At 32.2% G+C, this 23,005-nt stretch overlaps 1 protein-coding gene across 13 annotated transcripts in view; it reads right to left on the minus strand.

The window, feature by feature from the left end:
* Positions 1-23,005, minus strand: part of CADPS2 (calcium dependent secretion activator 2) — a 678,697-nt gene that overhangs the window by 372,046 nt on the left and 283,646 nt on the right. For all 13 annotated transcript variants that reach the window (XM_031938931.1, XM_031938932.1, XM_031938929.1 and 10 more), the window contains exon 4: positions 6,156-6,236. In XM_031938931.1, coding sequence (XP_031794791.1) covers positions 6,156-6,236 — 81 coding nt within the window. The remainder of the gene's footprint in view (positions 1-6,155; positions 6,237-23,005) is intronic.

Consider the following 23,005-nt stretch of genomic DNA (forward strand, 5'->3'; position numbering starts at 1 on the left):
TCTTTGTCACATTTCATTTATTTATACACACACACGTATATATATATATATATATATATATATATATATATATATATATATACATACAAAATCAATGAAAGGAAGGAAGGAAGGGAGAAAAAGAGGGAGGAAAGGAAGGTAGGGAGGGAAGCAAGGGAGGAAGAAAAAAAGAAGGGAAGGAAAGAGGAATGGAGGGAAAGAAGGTAGGTAAGGACAGAAGGACAGAAAGGAGGAAAGAAGGTAGTTATAGAAGAAAGGAGAAAAGGAAGATAGGGAAGGAGGGAATAGAGGAAAGAAGGGAAGAAGAAAATGAAGGGAAGAAGGGAAAGAAATAAGGAAGAAGGAAGGAAAAATGTGATAATTTATATCATGCTTTTTATTTTATCATGTTTATATCATAGCAGTTACTATGTGTGTGGCATAGTGCTAAGCCCTGTGGATAAAAATATAAGCAAAAAGAAAAAGAAGACAACACACAAAAATAAACAGAAAGTAATAAGTTAAGAAAATGAAGATCCCTGGTGTGAAAGCATAATTCTGAAGAGCAAAGTCAGTAAAAGAAAAAGAAATTAATGTAGGTTGGAATGAATAAGAGAAAACTTCATGGAAGAAGTGTAGCTTAAACTGTGCTTTGAGTAACAAATAAGATTTGAATGGGAAAAGGAGGAAGGAAAGAAATATTTCTGGTGACAAGATAACATAAAAATTCTTGAGGGAAATTATTAGACAATATATTTGTGTGATTATGTAATTTCCTACTGGGGAATAACTGGATATAAAATTTTAGGGGAAAGTTTGCAATTTTATCTAAGAGTTAGGATTTGGGATCTCAACCTAAGGAATTCCTAGTCCTTCTGCATGAAAATTCTGATCTCTTGGAAATTTTTGAGCATTAAGAATGGCATAATCAAAGTGGTATTTAAGATTAATTTGGCAGTAAAGAATAGAATGGATTGGTGAAACGAATATAAGTTATAAGACTATAAAACTAAGTTCAGGTTTGAGGTACTAAGAGATTTTAATAGAACTGTACAAGCAAGAGCAAAAATTGGAGATTGTATTCCAGAGACAACAAAAAAAATGATTTCCAATCATATCCTTATAGCACTTATATATAGCACCTACTGTCAGATATTTTGAATGCTTTCAAAAAGCCATTTTCCTATGTGATCTTCATAACAACCCTAAGAGGATAGGTGATATTATTAATTCCATGTCACAATTAAGGAAATTGAGGGAGGGTTAAATGATTTTCTCAATGTCACATAGCTATCTGAGTATGAAGCTAAATTTCTATTATGTTTTTTTTTTTTTAACTTCAAGTCCAGACTGCGCCTTACTGTATCATCAAGCTGCTTAAATGATAAGTGGATGAAGAGGGCAACAAAGAGGACAAAGAGGCAAAAATAAAAGATAACTTCAACGTTTCATCTCAGAGTAACTGAGAAAAATTTGGCATTATTAAAAGAAATAAAAACATCAGGGTGAAGGAAAATTAGTTCTCAAGAGAAATTGTTTGTTTTCATAAATATTGACTTCTAATTTTCCATCTTAATATTCAATATACAACTCAAAATCTGACTCCAAGTTGGGTGAGAGTTGTGTAGAGTTAATAGTTAAAGACCTTATAGTGAAATTGATTTCAGAAGTCGAAAAGTAGAAAAGAGAGAGACAAAAAATAAATTGTTGATGAATATCTTCAGAAAGATACACTCCTAGGAATAGCCCAACCTAAATCTATAACTCCAAGATCAAAGGAAAAAATCCAGCAAGCAACTAGAATAGAAAAGTCTATGTACAAAAGATCTATAGCCAGATTCATACAAGACTTAGCAACTATCTCTATTAAGAAGAGGAAATCATGGCTTGTGATATTCCAAAAGCATTAAAAGATAAAGGGCTCCTATCCAAAACAATTTACTCAGCAAACCTGAGAAAAACTTTACCAGGGAAAAATGGATTTTTACTCTAACAGAAAATGTCTAAATAAGCCTGACAATGAGGATAAAGGTAAGGAGATTCCTTGAAATACAAACATAGGAATCAAGAAAAACAGAAAATTCAATATATTTGAGAAAATGGGACTACATAATAATGCAGTACATATATTTCTTTTTTAAATAGCTTTTTATTTACAAGTTATAGGCATGGGTAATTATACAGCATTGACAATTGCCAAATCTTTTGTTCCAATTTTTCCCCTCCTTCCTCCCACCCCCTCTGCTAGATGGCAGGATGACCAGTAGATGTCAAATATATTGAATAAATTAAATACAAGATAAGTATGCATGACCAAACCGTTAATTTGCAGTAAATATATTTCTAATAAAGAAAGATACTTAGAGAGCTCTAATGATTTCAAAGATCATAGACTGAGAAAATATAGCAGTTCTATTATATTTGATAACTTTAAATAAAAACGAAATGGGAAAGAAAAAAGAATACACTAAGGAAGAAACAAAAAGGAAACTTTTATAATCAGGATGAATGAGTAGAAAATGATATCAAAATGGCCAAAGAGTTGGGAAATCAGGAACTTCACTTTCATCTGACTGAATATACACATACACAGAGAAAGTTTGGAGTAGAAATGCATTAAACTGCACACAGAGAGTAGAAACAAGAATTATATAGATGATAAATTTAGTGAGAGAATAGTCATATGGAAAATAGTGTATAAAGAATGAAATAAAAGGACACAAAGAAAATCTTTTAACCTCATACCAAGGAGGAGGTAATTTGAGAAGTCAAGGAACAAAATCAGACTAAGATAGCAGAGTGAAAGGAAACAGTAGAGTTTGGTTTTATCCTACCATCACACAACACAATTAACCTGATTAACTAACAATTTATCCACTTAGACAAAGGAGTAAATGTGATCCAGATCTCCTAAAGTAAAATTTTATTTTGGGTGAACAAAAAAGTCTCAGTGTTAAGAAATCACCTGAGGGGTGAAAGTGAGAAACTTTAGTGTTCAGCCTAAATGGCAATAAAAAAAAAAAAGCATCAGTGGGTAAAATTCCACAAAGGGACTAAAATTGAACTAAAAGACTATTATAAAGAGAAAAAAAATAAACCAAGGATTGGGAGTGAAGAGGAGACAGGACTAAAGGTAAAGGTGAAAAAAATCAGAAAAAAAAAAGAAAGAAGAAAAGAAAGAGGGAAGAAATAAAGGAAGGAAAGGAAGGGACAAGAAGAGGGAAAGGAGGGAGGAAGAATAGAAAGAGAAGGAAAGCATTTTTATCCTACATATAAGTATTTTATATATATATATATATATATATATATATATATATATATATACACACACATATATATGTAAATGTATATTTGTATGAACATGTACATATGCACACAAATTAACTTTTACATGAATACATTTTGTCATGAAATTAGTTCATTATTTGTTTCCATTTAGCAAATATGATTTTCCTCTTTATTGCTTTCCATCAACTTTATTCTTTGATGTCATAATTGCAGTCCCTACCCTTTTGAGTTTAGTAGATGTATAATAGAATAGATTACACTCAAATTCCTCACCTTAACTTTGTGTGAATCATTGTGTTTTAAATGTACTTCATGTAAACAGTGTATTATTAAGACTTTTCTATTTTATTTCTCAAACTTTTTCTTTTTTATGAATGAGTTCATCCCATTCATATTCAGTTACAATAGTTAACTGATTATTTCCCTCCATCCTATTTCCAATGAAAAAACATAGAGTGAAGGAGGTGATGGAGCATTATGTATGACAAAGGACAAGTAGTCTAATAATCCTGGACTTAAGAGTGTATGGAAATGAATAATGTCAGGAAAACACAGGAAGCAGGAGTGTATTCTGGAGGAAAAAGTGGTCAATGATGTCAAATGCTCCAAGAAGAGTCATGGAGATTAAGAAAAGGCCATTAGATATGGCAGCAAAGAGAACACTTTCATCTGAATGATAATGGAGAAAGCCAGACTAAAGGTTCAAAAAAAGCATAAGGAGAAAAATTAAAGACAGAAATGGATTTTTGAAAGAATTTAGTTGAGAAAGGGAGAAGAAATGGAGGATCAAACTAGAGTATAACTAATGAAAAATCTAACAATAAGGGTAATTTTAATGATGGGAATATTTGTTGATGACAATGAATTAGTATGCAATGAATGAATTAGGAGATAGTGGGAGATTGAAGATTTGAGAGAGAGGATGACAATGTAAACAATCTTCTAGTGAATATGTGAGGGGATAGGATTAGTGATACATAAGCAGAATCAGTTAGGAAAGAAAAAGAAAAAAGGCTTATTGCAATATGGGCTCAAGTGAAACAGATGAGACCACTAAATAAGGTTTCACAACTTCCCTTATCTATATCTATATTCAGCAGTAGAAGTAAATAATGGAAGCAATGAAGAGCTGTACTTTGGAAATGCAATAAGGATAAGTGAGCAAGGGATTTGAAAATAGAGGATATCATCTTGCCGAATTTGTTCACTAAAAAGCTAAGATTTAGAAGGGAGGAAAATACAGCTATGGCCAGGGTGAAAACCCTCTCAATACTGAAAGCTGAGGGATTGAACATTACTATGAAGAGACAAAATGAGTTGGGAACAAAAAGGCATAGAGATAAATGGAATAATAAAAGAGAACATTGACATATGAAGATCATCATATCATTGACAGATGAATGAATTTTGGAATTAGTGATCATGGAATGGAAGACTTCTGGGTAAGAATAGATAACGATCTCTGTGAGCAAATGAAGTACAGTAGAGGGATAGAACTTGAGAGCAAAGTAGACTAAGAAACTGTTTTTATAATAATAGCTTTTTATTTTTCAAAGTATATGCCAAGATAATTTTCAATGTTCATCCTTGCAAAACTCTGTTCCAAATTTTTCTCCCTCCTTTCCCCATTCCTTTAGAGAGTAAGCAATCCAATATATATTAAACATGTGCAATTCTTCTAAACATATTTACATAATATCATGCAGCACAAGAAAAATCAGATCAAAATGAAAAAAATTGAGAAAGAAAAATACAAGTAAGTAAATAACAACAACAAAAAGGTGAAAATACTATATTGTAATCCATATTCAATCTCTCTGGATGCAGATGACTCTCTCTATCACAAAACTACTGGAACTGGCCTAAATCACCCCATTGGTGAAAAAAGCCAAGTCCATCAGGGTGATTATTAAATAATCTTCTTGTTGCTGTATAGAAAGTTTCTTGGTTCTACTCATTTTATTTAGCATCAGTTCATGTAACAGACTAAGGAATTTTTAGGGTAGTTGAAGGAAGATCAACAAGTGTGCTGAAGGCTCCTAGAAGGGAAGGAATTAAGGTGGGAAGGGAAACTGATGCAGTTTAAACTGCACTAAATTTATATATAAAATAGTGAAAATGCCAGGGGGGTATCAGTGCAGACAGGTTACCAGGATCCAAATTGATTGATAAATTTTAAAATAATGAACATCAATTGATGGAAATTTAATGAATTTAAGAAAGCAACTGGAGTGTCTGGAAGCAGTAAGGAGGAGGAAGACATATTCTGACTTCTCTACTGGGACCAGCAAGAATCAGAGGATATGAAAATAAGATGCAATCAGCATTAGTAAGGATGGCTAGGGATGCAGTGTCATTGTTGGGGAGATAAATCTTAGATCCAGAAAAGAGAAGATGCAGGATTGGAAGCAGTCAAAATGAAAGAAGTTAATTACAGAGTGGGAGTTCCTGAGGGTACAATGAAAGAGGGAAGAACATTTAGAATGAAACATCAGTAGGGTAGTGTTGGGGTACACAGGAATGAGAAACAGAAAAGGCAATGTTGGGGAAATGGGGTTGGGCTTCAGCAGGCACTGGTTGGTTATGCAGTGAGGGATGTGTGAAGGATAGGAGGAGCTCTTCTCATGGAGATAAGTGATATTAAAAGGCTCAAGATCTCACACTGGCCCAGGTCTTATGGCAGGTAGGCAACACTGCTTTGACCAAGGGTATTAGGAAACCTGGTTCAAGGAGATACTGCTGTTGATGTAGGTGCTGCTGTCATTAGGAAGTTTTCTCAAGATTTCTTCTTTCCACAATACTACTGTTCTGTCCTGAGGATATTACAAAAAAAAAAAAAAAAGAACAGAAAAGCCTCAATTTTCATACATGCATAGTTAATAATTTACCTTTGCCATCTTTTCTGCTAATTGTAGACGTCCATCAAGTTCTCTTCTGATCTGGGCTGCTTGCTCATCTGCATTATCCAGCTTACAGGGGGGAAACATATATTTAATAGATTAGTTATAAATAATTGAAATATAAAGTTAACTGCATATGCTTGGAATGCCAAATTTGCAGTCATAGAACACGAGTTCACATCCTTGCTCTACCACTACTTGCTGTTTGACTTTGAGTAAACCATTTAGCCTCGATGGGCCTTGGTTTCCCTTGCTGTACAATGACAGGGTTGGATTTTCCAAGTGTAAATCTATGATTCTATGATGCTATAAACAATATATGCTCATTCAATTGTCCTGGGATGTAGCCAAGATCAATACAATTAAAAAACAAATAAATATCAACAATTTTGATTAAACTATCAGGACTCCCAACTTCTTGTGTAGATGAAAGCAAGAGAATTGTTTAAACATATGTTCATCCAAATGATTCTCTATTCAGTTTTAATATTTGGTTTTATACACAGTGAATCAGCACAGAAAATCTATATGCCATTACTTTCACCAATATTATGTTCCAAAATTTCTGAAACTCCAAGGTCACTGCAAAGAGAATTTGGGTCAGGATCACACTTGGTTTATTTCAGGACTCCTAGAATTATAGATTCCTAAAATTCTAGGTTTGAGTGCCCCTGAGTAGACTGACATCCCTAGACTCCAATCTGATATTCCTTCTAACAAATATACCTAATTTTCTAGTGTATTATAATGGAAAGAGTAATGGATTTGGGGTCAGAGGATGGGGGATAAATAATAAAATATTTAACTTACTATCTGTGTAAACCAGGGAAAATCATTGAACATTTCTTGGCCTCTATATTTTACATGTAACTGGAAGCTTCTAAAGGAGTTTTCTCTTCCCAAATTGTTATGCAGTGATAGATAACCATAGAGAACCTTTCAACCTTTTTGAATGACCCCAGGCTGATATCTATCACTCAGAGTAAATGAAGGCTAGAATAGATTTTTAGAGTTATTCTCAAATATTTAAATTGCATAACTTCTGGCTTTCAATAATCCAGGTGAGAGACAGCAATGGTATTGCCTCTGGTTATTAAGTTTCTAGCGACCTCAGGAAAAAAAAATCTGATGCAAATTACTGGTTGTACAAAGACTCATATTCTTCCATTAGGAAATGCTAAATTGTAACTCAGAGTATTCCTGTCATTCTTCTGCTTACTACAACTGCAAAGTGTTTCAGAAATGATATTTTTTAAAATAACTTAGTTGGTCAAAATAATCTTCCTAAAGTTCACATCTGATCACATCAGCCAATGACTCCCTATTTCTTCCAGCAAAATCAAAATCTTCAACTTAAGCAACGAGTCCTGTACAAAATGGTGACCTCTTCCTACTTTACCAGTTTTCTTATAAACTTACTCCTTCCACTACCCGGCTCTTATTCTTCAAAAAAGAAAACTTATCACATTTTTGGTATTTAATACCTTAAATACTCTTAGTCTACATTTTCACTTCTCCTGGCTTCCTTTTCTTAACATCCAATCAAGATTTCATCTTCTCTGAGAAGTTTTTACTTATCCTCTTTAATGCTAGGGTCTTTCCTTCTATTAACAATCTCTGATTTGTCTGGTATAAATCTTGTCTTACCATTGTGTTCAAGTTGTTTCTTCCATTTGACTATAAACTCCTTGACGACAATGACTGTTTTTGCTTTTTTGCTGGGTCCCAATGCTAAATGTGTCTGGCACATAGTAGGTGCTTAATAAATGTTTATTGATTGAAAAGAGACAAAGCAAACAACTTTTCAAATACTCTCTCAGTGCTTACAATTCTTACTGAATGAAATCCTTTTATTATAGTTAATCCCCTCACTGTGTGATATAATCCAATTTCTTATACTAAATATGAATGAGATGGAGAGCTACATCATCTTTTAAGTAACACTGATTTGTAAAGTCATTAAATCATCCCCATAATTATTTCTCTTCCATTAGTTAAATAATTCCATTCTTTAACATTTCCTGATAATACTAGCTCTATTTTTTATCCACTTAACAATCTCCATGGCCTTCTTCTGAACTTTCCATGGTCTGATTAGTATATGATCACAGGAATGGACAACACTATTTTAGCAAATGTACTATTAAATATATGTTTAAAAATTAAGTTAGTATATATAAATGCTATCCATTTTCTAAAGTACAATTATTTATATTAAAAAGAAGATAGGTAGTTGTAGGTAATAGTCATTCCAAATAATTTAGCCCAATGATACCCTCATATCTTTTTACTAAAACTGGAAAGCAGTTTTATTGAATGAAACTGCAAACATACTTAGGGCACACCTATGTAGTTAGTGAATTAGAGCATTAAACTTATGGGTCAATAAAACCTAAAGGTAAATGGTTCAGTTACTTACTAGCTGTCTAATGCTGGAAAAGTTATTTAACCTTTGTCTGACCCAATTTCCTCACCTGTCAAACAGGGATGATGATAGCATCCACTTGCCAAGGTGGTTATATGGATAGAAGCAGACAATATTTGTAAAGTATTCAGCAAAGCTCAAAGCATTACATAAACACTAGATATTATCATCATCATTACTATCAATGTCATTATTAAAAAAATTTTACTATAGCTGAAGTAACATAAAATAAACATAGCTTTTACTTTACTTTGTCTAAAATAATTAAGTAATGCTAAATTACATTCTCAAAAGCCCATATCTTCATGTAGAGAAAAGTATGTAACAAAAATGGCTTATTAGATATGTATAAAAGAATTAAAACTTCTTAATATAAATGAAAAAATAGCAGATGTGCAAAAATCCCTGTCATAATAATGTCTTGAAGCATGACTTTAATGATTATGTGTCCAATTAACAATACTGAACGTCTTAAAATTCTTGCCTAAAATCTAATAAATATTTATTTTTCAAATAGGAAAAAAGGTTGTTTTCAGTTAATAAAGCTGTAGTTTTTCCAAAGCTTTACAGAATCACAACACTTAACATTTCTTAAATATTTATAAGATTAGAATAACAGCTTGTACTTAAACCTAAGTAATTTGAATTTAATTTGGGAGTTTAAGAGAATTTTCTTTTGCTGTAGAGTGTTACTATTTTCTAAAATATTAAAGTAATAACTAATATTGCCTAAAAAGCCTTTAAAGAGCAAGGAACACTATTATTTTAAAATGCCTTCTAGTCTTTGCTTCATCAAAACTGTTTTCTCAAGGATTAAAATAGTTACTAATTTTCATAAGTGATAAAAATGAGAAATAAGAATTGTTGGGGAGATTTTGAGACAATAAGCTCCTCAGTGCATTACTGCTGGATCTGTGAACTGATCCAAACATTTTGGAAAACAATTTGGAACTATACTGCAAAAGTCACAAAATAATACATACCCATATATCTAATAACAACACTATTAGAAACATATCCTACAGCATATCAAAAAAGAAAGGAAAAGACATATATGGACTAAAATATTTATAGCAGCATTCCTTTATGAAGGAAAGAACTTGAAATAAAGTAAGTGCCCATCATTTGGGGAATGATATATTTCTGATGAAATATTATTGTGTCACTATTGTTGGTTCTTCATTCTTGAAAAGGTGTGACATCAGGAAGATGTCATGCCTTTCAAGTGAATTGCAAAGTCACCAGCCTCATTCTCGCCTACAGAGCATCCAGTAGCAAAATATAGATCAGAATAACCAGAGATGGCCCTGGATATAGTGGGAAACCTTGGCTTTTTAAAGCTAATTTCTTTGCAAAGTCTCAGTTTGCCTCAGGAAACATCCATTCGATGATAATGTAAATCACTGTAAAAATGAGTTAAAAAAAAAAAAAAAGAGAGAGACAAAGAATGGCCTCTATTACTTAGTCAAATTTATTTTTTACAAAATCAATCTGGGTAGGCAAAAGTCACAGGATTTCTGGCCAAAATGGAAACAACTGCTATTAATACTCACTTTCAATCATCAGGATACAAAGAATACTGTGAGACTTGGCCTACGACCACTCATAAGTCAATCAATGACCTATTGAGTGATTTGGGTTTAAGGGATAGTTCATTTTACAGAAATCTAGCCCTAGATAGCTTTCTAGGGTTTTTGTGTCGCAAGAAATGATTAAAAATGGATTCAGGGGGCAGCTAGGTGACACAGTGGACCCTGAAGTCAGGAGGACCTGAGTTCAAATCTGGTCTCAGACACTTAACACTTCCTAGCTGTATGATCAGGGGCAAGTCACTTAACCCCAACTGCCTCAGGGGGAAAAATGGATTCAGAGAAAATTGGGAAAATATGTGGGAACAGAAGAATAGTAAAATTAGCAGAACAGAAGAACAGTTTATATGGTGATGCCATTATAAAGGAAAACAACTTTGAAACATGTAAAAATTGTGATGAGCACAATGACCATTTAAAATGTATTTTCAACTCCAAATTGTGTCTTCCTCAATTCCCTCCCCCATCCATTGATAAGACAAGAAATATGATATCCATTATGTGTACATGTGTACACACATTCGTGAAAAAAATTATTTCCACATTAGACATGTGGCAAAAAAAAAAAAAAACAAGAAAAAGTACAAGAAAATATTCTCCAATATACACTCAGTTCAATTTTCTCTCTGGAGTTAGAAATAATTTTTCATTAGGAATCCTCTGAAATTGTCATGAATGATTGTTTTGTTCATAGTAGCTGTCTTTCACAGTTGATTATTGATACTCATTGTTTTTATTGTTTATTATATTCTTCTACTTCTGCTCATTTCACTTTGCATCAGCTCATATAAGTCTTCCCAGATTTTTCTGCAACAATTCCTACCATGACTTATTCTTTCACAATCACATACTATAATTTATTCAATAATTTTCTAAATGATGAACACCCTCTCCATTTCCAGTTCTTTGTCACCACAAAAATAGTTGCTATAAGTAATTTTGTATATATAAATTCTTTTCCTTTTTCTTTGATCTTGTTAGAGTATAGACTCAGTAGAGGTATTGCTGGATCAAAAGGTATGCACAGTTTTATAGCCTTATGGTCATAGTTCCAAACTGCTCTTCAGAATTGTTGGACCAATTCACAGCCCCAACCACAATGCTTAGCAACATGGCTTAGCATATGTATTTTTTCACATCTTCTCCAGAATTTGTCATTTTCCTCTTTTGTCATATTAGCTAATCTGATAGGTATGAAGTGGTACTTCAGACGACCTTTAAGCACTTTTTTGATTTAGATTTTTTTTATATGACTAGCGTCAGCTCTGATTTCTTCTTCTGAAAACTTTGTTCATATTCTTTCACTATCTGTTAGAAAAAATTTATTTATTTAAAAGGATTTATTTATTTAAAAAAATTTATCTATTAGAAAATGCCTCTTGTCATCATAAATTTGGCCCAGTTCCCTATATATTTGGGAAATGACATCCTTATCAGAGAAACCTGATGTAAAATTTCTTTCCCAGTTTCTTGACTTTCTTTTTAATTTTGGCTGCATTGGTTTTGATTATATACTACGACCAGTCTTGAATTAAGAAAACTGATGAGGAATCATGCTTCCAACCTCCTGGCAGAGAAGTGATGGACTGGAAGTCCATAATGAAACTTATATTTTCAGACATAGCCAATGGGTCTACTTATTTTCCCCTTTACTAAATTTATTTCAAACTTATGTGGTAGGGCTTTTATTTGCTTTGGAGGAAGAATTATAGAGGGGTGCAAAAACATAATGGATCTTTCCAAAAAAAGAAGAAAATTAAGAAAAAATCACAAAGATTTAAAAGGTACACAGCAGAGAGATTATAGTAGGAATAACTTGGAAAAGCATTCTTATGTTTTGTTTGGGATAATGCTTAAAGAGTAAACAATAGAAGAATTAGTTTACTTGTAAGTATATGTACTTTAGTATACTTTAAGTATACTTTACATATTTACTTACAGATTTACATATTTTTATGAATGTTTTACAGAGCATCCCACTTAATATGTTGTATGTTTTCCTTTACATAACTTACAAGGGCTCAAATAGCACTGGACTTCATAGGAACTATTCATATAGGATTACACAATTCCTTCTTTGGAGCTGAAAGGGACCTTTAGAGGTCATCTGGAGAAAAATGAGCATTATTGAGTTGCCTGACATCACACATTTAGAAAGTAGCAGGATGGAGACTTGAACTCTGGCCCTCTCATTCCAAATGTAGCACTCTTTCTACCCAACAATACTTTTTCCAAGTGTCTAGAATCCCTTTCTCATACTATAGAATAGAAGGGTTTATTTTGTTTTCTATATATCTCTTTAATGACATCCTTTACCCAATTTCTTTTGCACAATTCCTCTAAATTTGTGAAGTGGGGTAGCCTATTTCTTACTCACTGAATGCTTGTCCACTGTCCTTTGGTTGACCTCAAGTCTAATTCTTTAAAGATTAGATTATTACAAGATTCAAAGTTATTCAGTGTTTCTCAAAAGAAAAGTTTGGTAAAAAAAATGATAGGTCTTTATTTCAGGGATAAGTTGGAGGACATTGAATGAATTCTACCATTTTTAAGAAACAAAACTCATTGTTAATAGAGAAATTTCCACAGCCTACAAAATACCTGGCACCTAGTAGTCAATACAAATGTTTATGGATTGATTGATGAATTGATTAAAAGACAATCTATCCCATTATTGGGATCATCTCATCACCTATTTGCAGTCTCTTTTTAAGACACAAGCACTGAAAGAGCAGTCTTATAAATTTGTCTACATATCTACATATCAGAAGCAGAGCATAAGGTAATCTCCATTTACTTGTTTGCTCGTTTGCTTTCCTCAGTTGCATAGATAGGCAAAACTCTTGTGTGTGATTATGGATTTCATTTAAAAGGATCTGCAATATTTCATGTCTGATGGAACTAACAAAATATAATCACCAATTAGGAATTTCCAAAGGACTTGTCTGTAGAGAATTCCTCTTCCATCTGGCTTCTGCACATCTCCATCATGGTTGTCAAATCCTTTACCTCATGTTTTACAACTCATTTGATGTTAGTAATCAGAGGACCAAAAAGTTGTTTCTTTTATATCAAAAAATTTCCTAGAACTCCTTGAATATAGGGACTCTTTTGCCCTTTTTTTGTATCTCTGGCATTTATCATATTGTTTGGTATGTAGTGTGTAATAAAATTCTTATATTAAAATGCTAGGTTGCTTTTTTATAGACCATCCCTTAAACCCAAATCACTCTGGCTCTCATAGATTGTTCAATAACTTCACTTACTTATTGTTTGGATTCTAAAGGCTGAGAATGAGTATAAATAGTAACTGTTTTGATTTTGAACAGAAACCCTGAGGTTCTTCCCTCCCAAACTGATTTTTTTTTGATAGATAACAGTGGTTATTCTTGAATTCATTTTTAATCTAGCCTCATTCATTGACAGGATATTGTCTAAGACAACTGAGACCTGGAAAGACCCTGGGTCAAAAAGGCAACATCTCCTATTGCATCCAGGGCCATCCAGTCATTCTGATCTCTATCTTGCCACTGGACCAAGATGGTCCTGGAGGAAAGAATGAGGCTGATAACTTTGTACAATCCTGCCTCATTTAAATGCAATATACTTGCAAGTCATGCCATCTTCATGATATCATGCTTCATGCTTCACTTTCAGAATGAAAGACAAACAATAAATTGCTTATCTACAGACCGATTTTTGATGTGCATAAGAAGGAAACCTAGAGAACCCTTAGGGTAGAATTTTGCTTCACCAAATAATATGTTAATAATAACAACAATAATAATTATAGTGAGATCTTACAATCTCCATACTGTGTAGTTAATTATCCTAAGAGTAAGTGTGGTCTGCTGAAGTAATTTACAATAAGAGGTCTGTCTCCTTCTCAAGTCTTTATCAAAGAAGGCCTTATTGTACATGCAGAAAGATAGGTAATTCTCATAAAAATTCTAGAAATAGAAAAATAGCCATTCAGATCAATCAGTAGCTACTGAGAGGCAGGTAACTGGGAGATAGAGGGCTAATCATTTAATCTTTGCCCATCTTCATTTCCTCAACTGCAAAATCTGATAATATTATAGCCTCTACCTCACAGGAATATTATAAAGATAACTAAGATACCATTTATATAGTGTTTAGTATAGTGTCTGGCATATAGCATATGCTTAATAAATGCCTATTCCCTCTTTTTACAGATATTTGCTAAATCATATTTGGGAAATAGAAGGAATCATGCTTTCTTTAAAAAAAAAACTTTTAAGATTTTATCTTTCAAAAACTTGAGAATTAATCCCTCAATATGCACAGAACTATTGTGTCCAGCATTTAACTCCTTTGTGTATTCTTGGTCTAATCTAGCGATCTTTCCTTTTTTTCATAGTCATTTTCATTTTTTATACAGCATATAAAGGATGGTTAAGTTTGAGTACACCTGCAATAACTATATTTTGCTACTGATGGTGAACAGAGTTAATTATAAACATCTTCAAAGATCTTTTCTCTTTGCCATCAATTTCTTGTTCTCCATCTAGTAAAATCCTTGAATGCATTTAGCAGTGGTTCGTTCTCAAAGTCTGGTCCAGAGCATCCTGGGAACCTCTAAAATTCTTTCAGAGAGTCTACAAATTCATAATTAGTTTTATTTTTAATGTGGTCAATATCTATAACTATAAATCACATAAATAAAAACTCTTTGGAAAGATCCTCAATCATTTTTAATAGGATAAAGATATTGAGAACAAAAGTTTGAGGACCACTGGCATTTAGTGTGACACTTTTCAGTTAGGTCTCTTTCTTTAAAAAAAAAAATGATTTCTTTTTAATACACGTGTTCAGTTGGCTTTCTTAACAAAATTTTTTTTACCAACAGTGATGCTCAGTATTTTCACAGTGGAACTGTATATAATCTCATGAGTAAAATTTTATAAATAAGTTTACATATTAAACTACTGTGGTGCTAGATCACTGCAGTAGCTTTCTGTTTGACAAAGAAATCAAATACTTACTGGGTGACATAGTGCCAACATAGCAGCCAGAAAAGGATTATACCATGGCAGGCTGCATTCACAGACACACAGCATGCAAAACAGAGGAGATAACCATCCTTTTATAATATTCTCTGACCAGAACACACCTGGATTATCATATGTTCAGTTTGGGTTGCCACATTTTAGGAAGAACAAAAACTGGAAGGTATCCAAGGGAAACTGTTCAGGTGGGTAGGGTGCTACAGATTTCTTAGTAAGATAAAATGATGAAGAGACTAAAGATGTTAAGCCTGAAAGAGGGCATGACTAAGAGGGGGAGAGAGGGCATGTGATAGCAGTCAGATATTTGAAGGACTGCCAGAGATGCAAGAAAGACTAGATTTGTTCTGCATGACTCTAGAGGGCATAAAGAAGAATAGTAAACATTAAAGAAGAGATTGCAGAGAAACATTTTCAGTCAGATATAAGAAAGGACTTCATACCTAAGAAGGCTGTCTAAAGTAGAATGAGTTGTCTGTCTTATGACTTAGTGGATTCCTTTCAGAAAGAAAAAACAACCCAGCAATAACAAACACACAACATACAACAACATTGTATGAACATTTGATTATCATGTTATAAAAGGGATTCTAAAATCTCTTCTAATTCTGAGAGTCTTTGAATCTGGGGTAAAGAGCAAATCTATATTATACTATGATTTATAGGAAATACCATACCAATTTGGAATTTTTGTGGTTCCTTAAAGATTTTCTAAGAATGACCATCTACTCATTCCATGATTTCTTGACATCTTTTGATTATCTAGTAAATACAGCATCAAGCTGGTAGTAATAAAGACTTGAACTTGAGTCCTGCTTTGGATGCTTTATTAATTTTGTGACCTTAGTAATTTAAAACCTCTCAGCCTCAGTTTCTTCATATTTAAAATGGAGATAATAACACTAGTGATAATAATAATAATAGCTCCTATATTATAAGGTTGTCATAAAGATTAAAGGAAATCTTTACAGTACTTTGAAAATCTTAAAAGTGTTATACAAATGATGTCTTTTATTAATATTGTTCATTTATTTAGCGTATAATCCAATGTCCCCCCATGATGTTAAAATATATTTGAAATTTTGAATATGTTTTTATTGTTGTTCAATCTTGTCCAAATCTTTGTGATCCTATTTGGGATTTCCTTGGCAAAGATAATGAAATGGTTTGCCATTTCCTTCTCCATTTGAATATTTAAAACTAGTCAGCCATTAATGTGGTAGTTTATCAAACAATATTAACTATGTTTCAGTCAGTCATATCTACTATGTTCCAGGTCTTTTGCTAAGAAGTCTATAGGTAGTAAAAATCACACATACACATATATATATATTAAAATCATATTATATATATTATAAAGGTATATATAGTAAAATTATATATATATATATATAGACATACACAAATATATACATATAGTTTTATATCTAAAACTACATAATTCTATGCAAGACTGAACATATATTAAAATAATTGTGGTTCTTATTTTTCCCAAAAACCTTATAGCATACCAAATATAGGGGTCACAAATGAAGATAAACTGGAAAGGAGCCAAAGCCAGAGGAAATAAATTAGTTATGGCAACCAGAAAAATCCAGCATCCTTAGGTAGCTCAAACTTCAGGTGGCCTCAGTATCCTATATTTCTTATCTACTAATCTAATCATTTTTCCTTCATGATCTTTTTTTATTAAGAGAACTTTAATATTAAACACTGTAAGATGCTGACTCCCTTATACCAAATGGTCTTAACTTACAGAGAAAAATTTCTTGGATTTCTTTACAAGGGTGTCTATTCCTGAAAATAAGAGACATCCAATTATTCACTTTCCTTTAATGTCTTCAATTTACAGGCTTTTTCAAAATATTTAAACTATCTTAATTATCAAATTTTTTCACATATGAATACTTAATCTTTTTTATGGGTAATTTAATCATTTTATTAATAAGACCACAATTAATAAAAGGATGGTCACTTGGCATTCTCTCTTAGATCAAAGACTGCACATTATTACTATGATCCTTAGTTCTCATATTCTAAATCATTTAAAATATTTTCTCCACTAGTCTCTTTGTGAAATAGTACAGTTGATGAATAAAGCAAAGGAATATGAATGGTTGTCTTAAACCCACAAAATATTATTTTAAGGGAAACATTATAATCCAAAACAAGACATTTGCTTGCCATTTGAAGAGAAGGAGCTAAAGAATAGTGTCTTACAAGTTCCCACTTTTGTAAAACCCACTATCTACCAATTGTTTAAATTATAACTAGCTCAAATCATCTCTCACCTTTGTACTTGCCACTACAATCCTAGTTCAGACATACTACACACTCTTTCCTAGATTATCTCAGAATAAGTTAACTGACCTTTGACATTCCTCCCTCTCCATTCTATTTTTTCTTCCATAAGACTGCCTATATAATCTTTCTAATGCAATGGCCTGAACACACTGTGCTCAAAAATATTCAAAAGCTCCTAATTGCCTATTAAAGAACTATGAACTCTTTAGTTTGGCATTGAAGGAATTCCAAAAACTTTCTCCAACTTTTATTTCAAGCCTTATCTTAGATGATTACTATCCAACTAGTTCTACCTTCCATCCAAATTGTACTATTATGTAACACAAATCTTTTCCTCTTTCCGTTCTTTTGCTCACCATTCCCAGTGCTCGAGATGAAAAACACTTTCCCCCTCATATTTTGAAATAGTCATTTTCCTTCAAATACCAATTCAGGTGACATCTTACAAAAGATCTCTCTATTCTTGAAACCTTCATATAATTTTATTTGGAACCTGTGGCTTTTTTATAGTAGAATAATTATAAATACCAAAATTGTGAATTGCCAAGGAACCAAATCCTCTCCAGTGCCACATACGTCTTAGCAGATAAGATTGTGAGAGGGAATATCTCCCCTACTCTATACACAGAACAAGCATTGAGGTTCCTAGATTAGACCTCTCTTCGAAGTTATAATGGGAAAGGTGGCTAAATGTCCAATACTCAAATCCCTACCCTTTCTCTATCCAAGAAACAAGGAATCCATAAGGAAATGAGATACTTGGAGAGTGTTTTTAAAGATTATTATTTTAATTTCATCTAGATATCTAGAAAGAAAACGATCTTCAAAAACTATCATTGTAAAATGAGAAAACAAAAGTCTTAGAAAGTCATGTGACTAGTAAAGCTGTTACCTTTCTTGTTTGTTAATGTGAGGGATGTGCTTGGTTTCATTTGTGTGCAATCTCTTAACTGATTATTATAGCTATCCCATTCAGAGACTTGAGCCTAAAGGATTTATTTCTAGGCTAAGACCAATTATAAGTAATGACTACTTTTTCCCTGAAATTCTACCAAAGTATCTTCAAATTACTCTGGGGAAATTACTATTTGTTGAACTAAATGAAAACTACAGATACCTACTCATGAATTTGTTTCTTAACTTGTGCTGTTTGGTTGAAATCATTAAACTGTACGGCAAGTCAGAATCAAGAAGAGACTTGACATGTCTCCTCATACTGTGCAATTAAGTCTCTTCATTTTCTAAGTTAGATTTCTTATGGCATGTTTTCAGAATTCCAGAACTACCTAAGGGGATAATCTCATTTTATTAAAATTTTTACTAACCTCAAACACTGAAAAGGGAAATTCTCTTTAATTTCCTGATAAGAAATGACATTCTGGGTCAGCCAAATCATCTATCTCATCCCTGGCAGTAGCATCAAATCATGTTTTTGGGAAAAAAACACATTATTTTCCCTTTATGAGAATGTCCTCAAAAACTTAAAAGATATACTTTTAATATATATTTCCAATAATTATCACCTATTAATTTATGTAAATTCTTTTGAAATTCTTATACGTAAGGAACTAATTGGAAAAGCAATAGGCTAAGAATAAAGAGACATAATCTCCAAACATGACTTGGAGTTTAACAAGTCTATAAACAATTCACTTAAAACTATCTCAATTTAATTTCCTCCTCAGTAAAAAAAGAAAATACCATTTGTCCTCTATTTATTTCATAGGATTTTTTGAGAGAAAAAAACAGACTTGAAGTGACAAATATGTGGGGTTTTATTGTGTTTCAGATAATTAACAACAGTGTAAATACAAGCAAGTCATTTCAACTTTCTGACTATTCATTTCTTTATCCGTAACATGGAAATAATAGCAGAACAATATATAAAATGGGAATAGCACCTTTTTGTGAGGCTCATATGACATAATGTATGTAAAGTGCTTTACAAACTTCAACTTATTGAATTACTATTATTACTGCAATTGTTCCTATAAGGACCAAATGTGAAAGTATACTTTAAAAAAAAAAAAAACTACAAAAGGCTCTCAGTTCTTTCCCCAACTAAACACCAGGATCTGCTGCTGCAGCTACATTCTTTAGGTAAGACAGTGTGTATCGGGTGTATTAGGTGCTAGTAACCAGGAGTGCATTCAACTCAGACACAGTAGATATTGTGACCAAAAATGACTCCTTCTTTGAGTTCAACTGCATATCCCAATATAATTCTACCCATGGCAAATTCAATGACACTGTCAAAGTTAAAAATCTAGTAACAGATTGTCATTTCCTGGTATGACAATGATTTTGGCCATGGCAACCATATATTAGACCTCATGATCTACATGACTTCCAAGGATTAAAGTGGAAAGCCATGTATCTTCATCTCCAACCCCAAAAGAACATTCTCCCCATTCCTAACTTAAATCCCTAAACTAATGATGACATGTCACATTCACATACTGACTCCAAAGAATCCTGTAGTAGGGAGAAGCATAAGTGTATGTATATGCATAAGAAGAAGCATATTGTGTTCCATCAATAAAGTCAACCCCAAAACTATACAAAAGATGTATTATTCTCAGGTAATCAATTATTCTTTTCTTTAATAAAAGAAAAATTAATATAGCACTTTATTTCTACTAAAATTATCTGGTTTGAAGCTTCAAGGACTGACCCTTGAAGTTCACTGATATAGCCCATAAAAGTCAAAAATATTTTTTTAATGTTCAATGTCAATGTTGAATCCTAGGAACCAGTTCTTTACAATACTCCCCAATTTCCTATCTCCCCAAATTGTCATATAATTAATATAAGAATAAGAAAAAAATAGTTCTAGAAGTCCTTTAATCCACAATATCACTATGCTCTCTTACTCTACTTTACATATAAACAAAATTCTCATACTTTTTCTCTCTCAAATTTCCAAGTTTGAACAAGAAAATGCAGTCAATGTTAGAAGCAAGAGTATGTTTATTATTTTTGATTCTGAATCACTAAAACATAGTTATAATATATAACTTTATCTTCTGTGTAGTTCCAATGTTTTCCTACAGAGAGATACTGATTTGGATACATTTGCTTTAAATATGCTCATCTTTTCCTTGACCTTTGGCTTTCTTCCTACTGGAGAGGATGATGCTAACTGATAACAAAGAGAGGAAAAGAGCTTCTTAGATATTATTTTTCCCTCTGTTTTCTCTACCAAGAATGGCTAGAGGGATACTGATGCCCAAGATTAGCAAGGAGACAATAGGAGAGTATTCAATGAATTGAAATCACCTTGAACAGATAAAATAGATACTTGGATACTCAATTACCTGGCAGATGTGAATGCTGCCAGGGATATTTGTGAATGGAGAACAGGAGGGGAATAATGAAGGAAAAAATTCTCCAATTTTCATAAAATGAAAAAATAATCGTTCAGTTATCTGATTTCTATTCCTCGGGAAATGTTATATTGTATTATCAAAGAAATTAATAAACATCTATAAAAGGAAGTGGTGATCATAAAAGACCTTCATGGTTTCATGAAGAACAATTTATGCCAAACTAACATTTCCTCCTTTTTTGACAATAGCAATTTATCAAAAATTTGAGAAAACATTTGATAAGATGCTTAATGCTACTCTTATAAAAAAAGGAGAGATGGGAAATAGGCAAATGTAGAATTAGTTAGATTTAGAAGTGATTGAATGACACAACTTAAAAAATAGTCATTAATGGTTTCAATTCACCCTGAAAAGAAGTCTAGAGTGATAGAATGTCTTAGGGATCAGTGCTTAGTCATGTAGTCTTAATATTTTTGTTTCAGTGACAATATAGGCATCAAATTTACAAATGATGCAAAATAAGTGGGATGATGACAAAAAGATAGTGATGGACTAGAGCATTTAGCTAAATATACTGAGATGATATTTTGTATAAGTAAAAGTTATTAATTTTATGGTTGAATTAAAAAACATGCTAAAAATACAAGATGGGAGAAGAATGACTAAATATCAACTGAAAAACAATGTTTATACTTTGGCAAATAAAGTGTAGTGAAGTGGATTAAAAATCAAACTTGAAACTAAAATTGTTAGATCTTTTCTATATCAAGGTAAAATGATAAATCCTCTAGGGAATCTTTCCTGTGAGCTCCAGATTAAAAATAAATCTGTCCTGCCTCTAATTTCTCATAGCAATTTAGGCTTCTTGGTACTTATCACAGTCCATAATACATTATACTTATTTGTTTTCCATTATATAATAAATATCTGAGAGAAGAGTCTATTTTATATCCACTGTGACCCCAGCTTTTAACATCTTATTTGAAGAACAGTAGAGGTTTAATAAATGTTTACCACATTAGATAAAAGAAAACTATCTCCTAAATCAAATTTTTGCAGATTTATAAATAAACTATATTTCTATAACATTCATTAAAAGAGGTGTTGTATTTTGGAGCAAATCAAGAGCAAGGAAAGTATAGTTTTTGATGTAACTAAAATGTTTCTCTCCTGAAAAAGCTGGCCAAAGGATGGAGCTCCAGAACACAGCATAAATAGTAATGCATATCTAGGCTGCCCTCACTAAAAATGGTTACCAATTTGCCATTATCTATTAAAATTAAACAGAGATTAAATTTTAAATGTCCAGAAGTAGACACAAAACCGAGCATCTTTTATGACTAAATAATGATTTCTAGTGCAGAAAGGGGTATAGGATTTTTAAAAAGTATACTTCCCTTAAATGACATTTTAAGAAACATAATATACAATTTCAGCAAATCAACAAAAACAAGATACATTCAGCACCTGTTGTACATAGAGCTGTATACTAGGTGAGAAATTATAATGATATTGTAGAAGTTTACAACATTCTTATTGCAAGAGCTTCAAAAAACACCAACGTATTAATTAAAATAAGTAATAGTCAGTTTTAAACATATACATAGTTCAGATATCTATATGAGAAAAAGGTATTGTAAGAGTTGGAAATATGAAATGTCTTACTTCTGATACTTGCTTGCTATGTAAACATGGTAAAGCCACAACCCTTTTAAGCTTCAGAATCTTTAACTGTAAAATGGGGATGATAAAATCTATAACACCTCCTTTTCAAAGGCTGAAATGTAATAAAATATTTTAAGTGATTTGCAAACTTTAATAGCCTCAATAAATATTACTTTTCCTAATATTATTATAGGTGAAAGGAAATAAGTGTTACCAAAGAAACTAAAAAGAGGAAAACAATAACCAAAATGTCTCATAGAGATCATTGAGTACAATATTAGAATTTTAGAAACGAAAAACAAAACAAAATAAAATAAAACCTACTTCTAATGGGACAAGTTAGAAGGGAAAATTTTTAACATTAATTTCAATAACATCTTAAGAAAATAACTTGTGCTTAACAAAAGACAAATCCAATTAAATAATAAACACTTTTTTTTTTCTTTTTCCTAAGCAATTGGAGTTAAGTGACTTATCCAGAGTCACACAGCTAGGAAGT

The sequence above is a fragment of the Sarcophilus harrisii genome, chromosome 5 (assembly GCF_902635505.1).
Source record: "Sarcophilus harrisii chromosome 5, mSarHar1.11, whole genome shotgun sequence".
Classification (NCBI taxonomy): Eukaryota; Metazoa; Chordata; class Mammalia; order Dasyuromorphia; family Dasyuridae; genus Sarcophilus; species Sarcophilus harrisii.